A 10,983-nucleotide genomic window follows, 5' to 3' on the forward strand; every position below is an offset into this window, starting at 1 on the left:
GAATCCTATGCATCAGTAAAACCCACAATAAACTACAGTTCGGTTTGTAATCAATACACCAGCAGGAAAGTACTGATTTTTCCATCTGAGAGCCTCGAGTCACTGTCCAATAGAGGCCTCCGGTCCTCTGAGTCCCCCTCGTGGTGTGAAAAGAGAAGCGCTCCCACAACCACATGGGAAATGTAACTTCAAACACAGAAGAGGAAACAACTCCAGTTCTTAATACCTTAAATGAATAAAGCTTGATGATGACAGTTTCCCAATACCACAATTATAGATATATTTATACTTATTACCGTTAATCTGCCAAGAGGCTGCCCAATTCATTTCCTTTGCCATATTTCAGTTTTACTATTACTACACTGAAGGGGATGTGATGGAGCACCGAGTATGGCCAGGTCCTGTTCTCTGGTGGGTCTGAGGTTCAAGTCCTGCTTGGGGTGACTTGCGATGGACTGACTCTTGATATCCAGTTTTTCCACTTATCTGTTCAGCACTTATGAATATCATTTATTGTTAATCCATCTGGATTTTCATTTATCTGGTCTGAACCTGCAACATTCAGTCCCTACAAGGGAACCATTTTTTTTTCCACCAAATGTGGATAAACTGCCGTCCCGGCGCAATCAGCTGTCACCGCTGGCCTGCTCATCAAACAGTTTCTCTTTCAACCTGCGATAGCGCCCCCTGCGGGCCATCAGCTCCTTGTCAGTGCCCTGCTCGACCACGACTCCCCCCTCCAGGAATACGATGTGATCGGCGTTCTGCACAGTCTGCAGGTGGTGGGCCACGACCAGGACCGTCTGGCTCGCAGTACCAGACAGAAGTTCCTGCATCTGGAAGAAAAGAACAGAAAAAAAAAAATCTCTCAATCCTTTTTCGCGATGACAAAAAAAATGTCATCAGAGCATTTCTGTAACTTGTCGTATAATGATGTAGATTTCTGAATTTTATGACTTGTAACTACCTGATAGGACCCAGATTGACTCAAGAGCAAATATTTCAAAGGTCCAGACCTGCAGTCCTCTGGTCTCTGTTTTACACCCACTCTTGGTTAATAAATTTGAGAATCAAAGCGATGCCATATTACTATTTCTGTGCCGTGAGACAGCGCATTGCAGTGTGACGGTGCGCGGACTGCTGTGGCCGTACTGCCTGCAGCGTGCCGGCGTCCATGCAACTGGTGGCCTCGTCCAGGATGAGCACACGCGGGTCTCGAACCAGCGCCCTGGCGATGGCGATGCACTGCTTCTGCCCGACCGACAGCTGCCCGCCGCACTCCCCGACATCTGCAACGTTCGTAAAGCACGTCACGCAAAGTCCCACGCGGGATCAACGCAAACGAGCCACCTCTGCGCATTCGCAGGTGGAACACCCACGCTTGTGTGTGCATCATGGAAAAGGCGACGCTTGCATGAGGGTGTGTGTCGGGTTTCCTAGTGCTGTGCCGCGCATATGTGGGATTTTATCCAGTCTAGCTTTTTATTGACTATGTCTGATGACGGGGGTGCGGCACCTGTGTCATATCCGTCCTCCAGCTTGCAGATGAAGTCGTGGGCGTGGGCTTTAACCGCAGCCACCACCACCCTCTCCATGGAGCAGTCCTTCAAGCCGTACCGAATGTTATCGCTGACGGAGCCGGAAAACAGCACCGGGTTCTGGGAGACGATCGACACCTTCCTCAGGAGAGAGAGCATGAGGAGAAGGTCACCTGGGGTCACCGACCTGTCATATTCACAAGTAATATTTTTTTAAAAATGATTTGCCTGAGCAGCACATGGCAGAATTGCTACTGAACAACAGTTGTGGCTGAAAGTCCCAGCATGTTTCCAGCTGTTATTGCCTTGAGTGGGGTTTTTAACCCAAACTGCTTCAGGTGTTTACTGATTCGCAGCTCTACAAGTGAGTTATATTATAGACTGGAATTTAACGTCTTCCAGAGTAGACCGCGTCGTCATAGAAACCAATCCCAAAGTTTCGTTTCCTATGTTGGAAACATACTCAGGGTTCTGCATCGTAAACCGTTAGACGTTGTCTTCGCGGATCATTGATGTAGTCTAGTAGGTTGATTGAGGAGTTTGGGTATTTATAGTAGTCGGTGGGCAGGGCTGGAGTCAGCGGGGGGTGCAATTGGATCGTGTATCTGCCGGAGGACGGGGTCGTAGGTAGTAAGGGGTCCTATTGTCAGCGTGTAGACTCCCTTGAGGGGCTGTACCAGCCGGGGGGCTGTTCATCTATTGGCTGTTCAGCTTTGGGTTGGTTTGATGAACGATCCATGGTAATTCTGGTGGAGATAGATGAGATTAGTGGAGTCCATGTTCGTGACAACTTGAAACCATCTTCTTTGTTGAAGCTGTTTGAACGTTTTTCTATCTCTATGGCTTCTCTAACCAATCTGCTTCTGTAGTTGGAGACTAATACCAGTACCCTTGTTTGCTCAAAGTTCACTAGGGGACCAGTCTCTAGTGAGTGCTCCGCTAATGCAGACCTAACGTCATTGTTTCTGGTTGCCCTGATGTGTTCCTGTAGGCGGGTGGAGATGAGTCGTCCCGTTTGTCCTACATAGATTTTACCGCAGCTACACGGAATCTCATAGACTCCACTGGTTTTTAACGGTAGTTTGTCCTTGACTGTGCTTAGCAGACATCTCGTTGTTTTCTCCGTGGGGAAGGAGGTCTCGATATCGTGTTGTTTTAATTTTCTGCTGACCTTATCCGTCGTGCCTTTTACATGTGGGAGGTAGGCTGTCCTTGACGGTTCGGCTGTTTTTGTCAATCAACCTACTAGACTACATCAATGATCCGCGAAGACAACGTCTAACGGTTTACGATGCAGAACCCTGAGGATGTTTCCAACATAGGAAACGAAATGTTGGGATTAGTCTCTATGACGACGCAGTCTACTCCGGAAGACGCTAAATTCCAGTCGAATGACAACAGCCGCGGAAGCCTACTTGACTTGAGTGATATTATAAAATCGACAGATATGTGCTATTGATTGTAATGATTAATGTCGATGTGGACTGCTAACTCACTAGAGGATGCTCCACTGCCCTTTCCTGCTTTGCTGTTCCGTTATTCATCGAGCCAACACTTTTCCCCAGATGGAAAGTGTGAGGTTTCTATAATTATTTATTCAGATGGTTAATTTTTTGGTACCAATTCAAGGAAAGTGCCTTGCTCAAGGGCAGTACAACAAGAGTTGGGATCTAAATCTGTTTCTATCAGTTCTAAGGTGATGGCTCTAATCACTACGCCCCTGCTGCCCAGGGAGAGACTGACAGCACTCACTTTGCGGTGCAGGTAGCTGTGCTGGTACTGGTGCAGTGGCCGCCCATCCAGCAACACCTCCCCCTGCTGTGACTCATAAAACCTCTCCAGCAGGCTGATGCAGGAGCTCTTCCCACCCCCAGAGGGCCCCACCAGCGCCGTCACCTTGCCGGGCCGCAGGGTCAAGGACACGCCCTGACACGGAAACCACACATCCGAGACAAAACACAAATCACAGCAACGATTTCAGAGGGCTCCGTAACCACGAGTAATGGAGTAACTCCCGTACGACACCCAGTGTTTACACTATTGTGATCTGGAAGGAGGTGGAACTGTGACACACAGCAAATTCAGGATTAACTTGGTAGAGGAAAAACTATGCCAATTTCCTTTTAATTTACATTTAGTCATTTATGTGGCACCTTTCTCTAGTGCCATTTAAGATGTCAGATACAGTACACTAAGCTACTTACAACAATTTGCCCATGTGTAGAGCAGGGTCATTTTTACTGTATCTATTGAAGGTAAGTACCTTCTTCAAGGGTCTTACAACAAATGTTCGAACCCATATTCTTCAATTACAGGGCAATACCTCTAACCACTATGCCACCTGCTGCCACTACTAATGACCAGCTGCTTATAATTGCACATTTATGGCTGCTATATGAGGCAGCTGCTCCAGAGAGTGGGAGACTGGTTTAGGGGATCATGTGGAGTGATCGCGATCGCAGTCACCCCAGTCTTGTTTGCTCTCGGGGAAAAGAGTCTGCTTTTGACTCCATTTCCGTCTTGTTTTTCATTAGTGCTTCACAGAGTTCTCCTCCCCATTCTGTGCACGTACAGTTAATGCTGTACATGCCGAAATGCCAAAATATTATTTTGACCTCCACAGCAAAAGTGCCTTCTGTCCCAAAGGTTCTCTGTGTCTTACTCAGCACTTTCTGTGTGAAATGTTTTTAATTCCAAATCCCCAGCACACAGTGTTTGTATCTTGCCCCCGTGCTGCCCGTCAGAAATGTTGTTCATGGAAAATCCCCGACTTGGAAAATCTGTTGGGTGGCACAGCGAGTAGCGCTGCTGTCTCACAGCACCTGGGTGGTGCGAGAGGACATGGGTTTGATCCCCGCTCAGCGTGTATGGAGTTTGCATGTTCTCCCTGTGTCTGCGTGGGTCCCCTCTGGGTGCTCTGGTTTCCTCCCACATTCCAAAGATATGCTCTTCACCCATAGTGTGTGAGTGACAGAGAGAATGTGTTCCACTGATGTATGGATGAGTGACCCAGTGTAAGTAGTGTATCTAGCAGTGTAAGTCACCGTGGTGAATAAGGTGTGTGTGGGCTGATAACACTACATAGGGTTCACTGGAAGTCGCTTTGGAGAAAAGGCATCTGCTAAGTAAAAAAAATGTAGTAAATATTGCTCTTTCTCTCGGTTTCTGGTATGAAATGCAGAAGATTATCCAGAAACAAGGTACATCTCGACTCAGCAGCACAGGCCTTCCTTTTGAAAGAAACAGCAGAGGATGACACATAATATTTGAACATATCTGGTAATTAATACTTAAAAAAGAACAATGTGTGGAACTGGGCTAACATCTATGTTACAATATTAAATAAATGTTAACAAAACATGAATTATTCTAAGCAAGACGTAATATAGGTGTAATAAAATAAAGGTGCAATATTTGTCTCGAGAGAGAAAGAGGGCTTCCGGTGTCACCAATACTTAATTGAAATATTATTACAATATGCTACCATGCACCATTATTTTAAGTCTGTTCCACAAACTTTTTAACTGCTAATTTTCATACTAATGAAACCGAATTAATGCAAATGATACAAACGATACCAAACACCCGTCTCTCATTTTTTCCTCACATCTGATTGCAGACAATATGTTCGATTATATTTTATATGCAGTGTGGAGACATTATAAGTATGGCTTGAATGCTTTGAACTTCCCGACAATTAAATCATTTTCAAAAATCAACAAAATGGGAAGAAAACAACTCCCCCATGGTTTATATTTCTAACAGCAAATACTTTGAAATAACGTGCCAGATTTAAGGATTTATGTGCATGTCATTATGAATGTAATAAAATACACACTAAAGTACATAACTTCCATAAACAAGATATTCTGATGGATATTTCCCTGTCGTTTCCTTATGGTATTAGAAAGATTTGTTCTTTCCCTTCGTTTTCCTCACATACTGGATAATTTAAAATACCACACTGTCTGACTGAAAATATTACATTACTATTAAGTAAAAGAGAGGGGCTTCAGTGTCTGCTGTCCAGACACATCCCACTCGCAGTAGCTGCGCGTATCACTCTCCAGGACCGGCTCACCTTCAGAGCAGGCTTGTCTGGCTGCGACGGGTACGAGAAGGTGACGTCTCTGAACTCTACACGCCCCTCCAAGTGAGCGGGTTCCAGGCTTCCTGCCTCCTCCTGCAGTGGCTTCCTGTCCAGGTACTTGAAGACCTTGGCGGCCGCCCCCACCGAGTTCAGCATGGTGCCGAAGACGTAGACCAGACTCTGGGACAGAATGAGAGAAGACCACCAGATGTCTCACCATCACACATCAACGCTAGCTGACTGTTCAAAAATATAAGCATGTCCACGTGTCTGGGATGGAGGTGTCACCATAGCTGGTTCATGATTGCACAGGAAAAATGTTGTTCTACTACATTTCGTTTATCTGACATTTTTCTCCAAAGCAAAACAATGTTAAGACACCTAAAATTATTTACCCATTTATACAGCTGGGTAATTTTTACAGTATCAGCTCAGGGTAAGTACCGTGACTAAAGCATTACAGCGGGGAGGTGGGATTTGAACCTTCGACCTCCAAGTCCAGAGGCGGCAGCTCTAATGACTACGCCCCATAATGAGGAGTAATACAGTAATAGGGTAAAGGAGTCCTCAGAAGACAGTCCTCACAATAAGTGGTTCATCCACTGTTGAGTATTAATGTTATTGTACTAATTATGTCAATTTTGAATTATGAAGTAATAAGGTACCTTCATGTTGGTCACCATGTCTTTTTGGTAGAGGACAAAGGCCAGCAGGCCACCGTTGGTCAGATGATTGAGCATGATGAGCTGACGACCGTAGAACAGCATGCCCACCTTGACAGCAATGGTCACCATCTGGGGAGAGGCAAGGGTGAGAGGAGGCTTAACTGCGGTGAATGGGCAAACAGTGAAGTGGAAGATGGCACCCTAGGTCAATGCACCATGTCCAGCGACACTTGAAAAGTAACGTGGGTTGTGTGCTGACGTACCCTCCGCAGAAGCAGGTGGATGGCGCTGGCGATGCCCTTGCTGGACTGTATGCGGTGCATCTCTGATAGCGTTTCCTCGTATCGGCGGATCTCGGCGGACTCCGCACCGCAGCCGCGCACCGTCCGCACCTGTCCCACAGCAGACCCTGCCAACTCCTTGGCTTGCGCCTTGCAGTCCTGAAGCTGCTGAGAAAGGGCCTGCGGGATAAAAGTGGGACAATGGGCAGCCCAACGGTTAAGGGCATCTTGCCATCAGTCAGTAGTTTTTTTCTAAACAGATGATCTCCACACCTGGTAGAAAGTATTGTAGCAGTTTTGCAGCGCCGCCAGCAGGGGCATCTCCACACAGGTGAGCAGAGTGAGCTGCCAGGAGATGCCCACCATGAGCACCAGCATGCCCGCCGTCTTCACCGTACTGCGCAGCAACACGTTAACGTTCATGGCGACCGACATGCCCATCAAGTTGGTATCAGACTCCAGGCGTGATGCCAGGTCCCCTACCAGCAGGAAGGCAGAAGAAGAAAAGGAAATTGCTCTTCAACATCACCCTTGAGATCAGACCACGACGTGGAACCTTACAGCTCAGCCAGCTCTTTCCCTTTCGTCTTTCCGCTTCTCACCCGGCTTGGTCTCCTCAAAGAAGCCGATCTCCTGCTGCACCAGGTTACGGAACAGCATGTGCCGCATCCGCCTGTTCAGCCGCGCCAGACTGCACATAAACATGCCTCCCCGCACGCCGGAGCACACAGCACTGGAAGTGAGACACACACACATACAGGTCCAGGGTCAGGTGGGGATATTACTGCGCAATGCTCCCATACACATGTTCTAACCAACCAAAGCAGAGTTTTGCCAAGGGCAGCTCACAAGTCTAAGTGTACAACAGATATACCTGTATGAAAGATGGATGGATGGATGGATGGATGGATGGACACACAACTTACCTGCCCAATGAGAGGATGCTCATGAGCCCAATAGCCGACAGGAACTTGCTCTGCTCATACTGGGAGCCCAGGATGTCAATGACTTTCCCCGTGGCGTACGGGATGAACGTCTCACCTAGGTATGAGCAGGGAGCAGCTCATCATTCACACCAAACTTGCAACATCCATCTGTCTTCTTACTGTAACCTATACTTTTGGAACAACTCAGGATAAACACCTCGATCCAGGGTGCTAGAGCAGCAGCAGAGAGTGGGTTGTCAACAAGCAACCTTCAAGTTCAAGTGTGGGTCCTTAACCACTGTGTTACCTGTGACCATCACTAAGTGTTGGTCTTTTAACTCTGGGCAACGTTCAGATAAAGTGTGAGCATTTTAAATCCAACAAAGAGTAAAAAGTGGGGGCAGCAAGTGACCCAGTGGTTGGAGCAAACACCTTGCACCAGAACAATCCCGTTTCAATTTTACCTCCTGCTATAGTACCCTTGATCACAGCACTTCCTATGAAATCATACAATAAAATTACACAGCTATCTATATAAATGGGTAAATCAGTGTAAGATGGGCAGGAGGAAACTGCCTGCAAAATAAAAACAAATTTTAAAGTTCACACAAAGAAAATATAGATCTGTGGAAAATTCATGGGGTACCAGCAGGTCAGTACCGCCTGGTATGTAGGACGTTGCACTCACAGATCACAGCGAGACTGAGGAAGAGGAAGGCCGTGCCCAGGTGCAGGATGTCGGGTCGTGAGTAGCGGACCACCCTGAGGAAGAGTGCTTTGGCCTCCTGTTTCTTCTTCTCCTTCACGCTGTCAGCTGTCTGTGCCTCAGGGAATGTGAGCTCCCAGAACAGGCAGGCAGCTATGCCCGATACTGTGATGAGGGCCACCCCAGCAGGCCCAGGGATCGGGTAGCTCAGAGCTCCTGGCTGCAGCATCACTTGGCTGCTCCGGAAAATGGGCCACAGGAGACACTGTGTTGCCACCCAGCGACGCACGACCATTCCACCGGAGGATGCTATGGAGGCCATGTGGAGAAAAGCCCACCTCAAAATCCCCAGAGCCCAAAGCCAAGCTAACCCGCCATCACTTGGGCTCCCAAGCAGGTACACCCAGCCCCATAATGTCCCCCAGAGAGCCAGATCACAGCACAGGATCTGGACGTACACTCCCACACCGCCACCCAGCATCGTGGCCTTCCTGAAAAAAAAAAAAAATAAAAAAAATCACAATAATGGGAATTATAGACGGTCATCCCTACATGAGCAGAACCACTCTTCACACCTCTGTGTGGTTTCTCTACAATGTCTCAATGTACAATGTTATATAAGATCTTACCTTTTATTTATTGTGTCACTTTTATAATTACAGATCATACTTTGAGGACAAAGGTTGGGAAAAAGACATCAAGGTCAAGGAAGCATATTTCAATTCAGTACAGTTCAACTTTAATAGAAAACCTTTGTAGCAGAGTGATCCGGAGCACTGAGCAATAGGTAAAGCAGGACAGTTACATAAACAGTGATAACATATAGCTGAGTTGGACAAGTATGGTGGCTGGCAGTGGAGGACAGAAAAACAAAAAACTTCCAGTCACAAAAAAGGGGGAAAAACCTCCTGGGGTTCAAGGGCAAGTGGCAGCATAGGTTCCTGGGCATTCTAATGTGAATATTGTGACAATATATTTAATATCGTAACTTAAGTAATGTAGAATATGAATTCAATATATAAATAATTACATAAATACATTCATATTTACCTTTTAATAAACTTGTACATTATAAACAAGTTTTCCTGCCAAAATTTCCTGAAACAGAATGTGTAACAATTCCATTTTCTAAAGTACATGTTTTGGTTTATTATTTGTATTATGACTTTTCCTTCTCTATATACGACACCAATATATTCACAGTTGGATTGATGCAGCAAATATTATATTCCTTATAGATTACTTGCTGTCAGTTTCAGCACTGAGTCAGTGTCAGTGACACTGACAGTTCCATACTTTAAACAGAAAATTAACACGTTATTTTTGTCAGTATAAATCAAAGTCAAAAGAGAAAAGGCAGAATGAAAATGAATTTCCTCTCCAATCACGGTAAATTATAGCCGATACAGAACGCTGCTGCCCAAGTTGTGTTTGACCTGCCAAAGTCTTCCCATTATCTCCTCTACTCAGTTCTCTGCACTGGCTTCCTATAGCTGCCCGGATCAAATTCAAGACCCTGGTTACTGTCTACAGATGCATCAACAGAACTGCTCCCAGCTATTTACAAGACTTGATCAACCGCTACACCCCAAAAAGACCCCTTCGCTCGTCTACTTCTGCCCGCTTGGTAGTCCCGTGCATGAAAAGTAAAGCACGGAGGTTCTCGGTTCTGGCTCCGTTGTGGTGGAACGACCTTCCCCTGTCACTCAAAACTGCTGAAACTCTGTCAACATTTAAATGGGTCTGAAAACTCACCTCTTCCAGACTCACTTCGCCCATCACCTCTTCAGTTCATGCAAATGTTCATGAGAACCCTTTAGGTTTATGCAGCTACTCCTACTGTAATGTATGTAAATGTTTGTGTGTATCTCCAAGAAAAAAAAAATTTCAGGAAGGTGATCAGGAATCGTCGATATTCTGAGTTTTATGCAGCTACTTGACTTGTGTGATGAACATTGGTTCATATGGAAAGAAACAATCTAACTGTACTTAAAAATCACACGGCTGCAACTATCACGTCTCTCTTTCTCCTAATGTAATGCACACATTGCATTTTCTATGAGATGCGTCGCTTTGGAGAAATTGGAGAAGCGTCTGATAAATATAAATGTAAATTAAACAATGACAAACCCACCCCACGGTTAAAACTGAAGATAACACAGCGCAGCTCCGTTAGTGAGAGCGATACCTTACGAGGGAACATGATAAAGCTACACTCGCTGCTTTAATACAAAAGAAACATTAAGTATTGAAATAAGACATTGCTTAAGACTTACCCGTGATCATGGAGACACAAACTGCTTTCACTTTCGGTTTAGGCGGAAGTGGGTGTGGCTACAATTTACCGTAATGTGTTCACCGTATGTGGTGTGTCGAGTGTTTTTGCAGTGTATTTGAGTATATTGAGTATTTTATATATTGTATGTACACTAAAGATGTACTGTGTATATATGGTATATTATTATTATATACCTCACACTTTATGTTAAAATTATAAACAATAATGTTAATATTTTCTGTCCACTTCGCTTTCGTTGTGTAATGTTAATAGGTCAGAAGACCCTCCCCAATCCCAGATCCTTAACCTTTTTTGAAGGACATGATACTGATCGGGGATCAGTGAAAAATTAAATACTGCATCCCACCGGAAAAAACTGGCGCGTCAAATTGGCGGGAAATTAGGGCTTCTCGAAGTTTCCCCGCATTTGTCCTCTACCAGACAGGAGTCTTTGGAGGAGCCTCAGCTGCCTGTCAGAAATTCGTCTTCATAGCTCCCC

At 45.7% G+C, this 10,983-nt stretch overlaps 1 protein-coding gene across 1 annotated transcript; it reads right to left on the bottom strand.

Moving 5' to 3' along the window:
* Positions 1–615: 615 nt before the first annotated feature.
* Positions 616–10,502, bottom strand: tap2t (transporter associated with antigen processing, subunit type t, teleost specific). The gene is made up of 12 exons (XM_018745473.2): positions 10,483–10,502; positions 8,189–8,697; positions 7,501–7,615; positions 7,177–7,307; positions 6,848–7,053; positions 6,557–6,754; positions 6,294–6,422; positions 5,620–5,808; positions 3,291–3,464; positions 1,517–1,676; positions 1,153–1,289; positions 616–836 (listed from the first exon to the last, which is right to left on the bottom strand). Exons 2-12 carry the CDS (start codon positions 8,685–8,687, stop codon positions 627–629), a joined length of 2,148 nt encoding a protein of 715 aa, XP_018600989.2. The 5' UTR covers positions 8,688–8,697; positions 10,483–10,502; the 3' UTR covers positions 616–626.
* Between the last annotated feature and the right edge of the window lie 481 nt (positions 10,503–10,983).

This window comes from Scleropages formosus, chromosome 1 (genome assembly GCF_900964775.1).
Source record: "Scleropages formosus chromosome 1, fSclFor1.1, whole genome shotgun sequence".
NCBI lineage: Eukaryota > Metazoa > Chordata > Actinopteri > Osteoglossiformes > Osteoglossidae > Scleropages > Scleropages formosus.

Coding starts and splice junctions, on each gene's coding strand:
- tap2t (XM_018745473.2), bottom strand. CDS start 8,687: ATGCTGGGTGGCGGTGTGGGAGTGTACGTCCAGATCCTGTGCTGTGAT. Junction 5,809..6,293: donor ACATGGTGACCAACATGAAG/GTACCTTATTAC, acceptor ATTCTGTCCCAG/AGTCTGGTCTACGTCTTCGG. Junction 1,677..3,290: donor ACAGCTACCTGCACCGCAAA/GTGAGTGCTGTC, acceptor CTCCTGAGGAAG/GTGTCGATCGTCTCCCAGAA.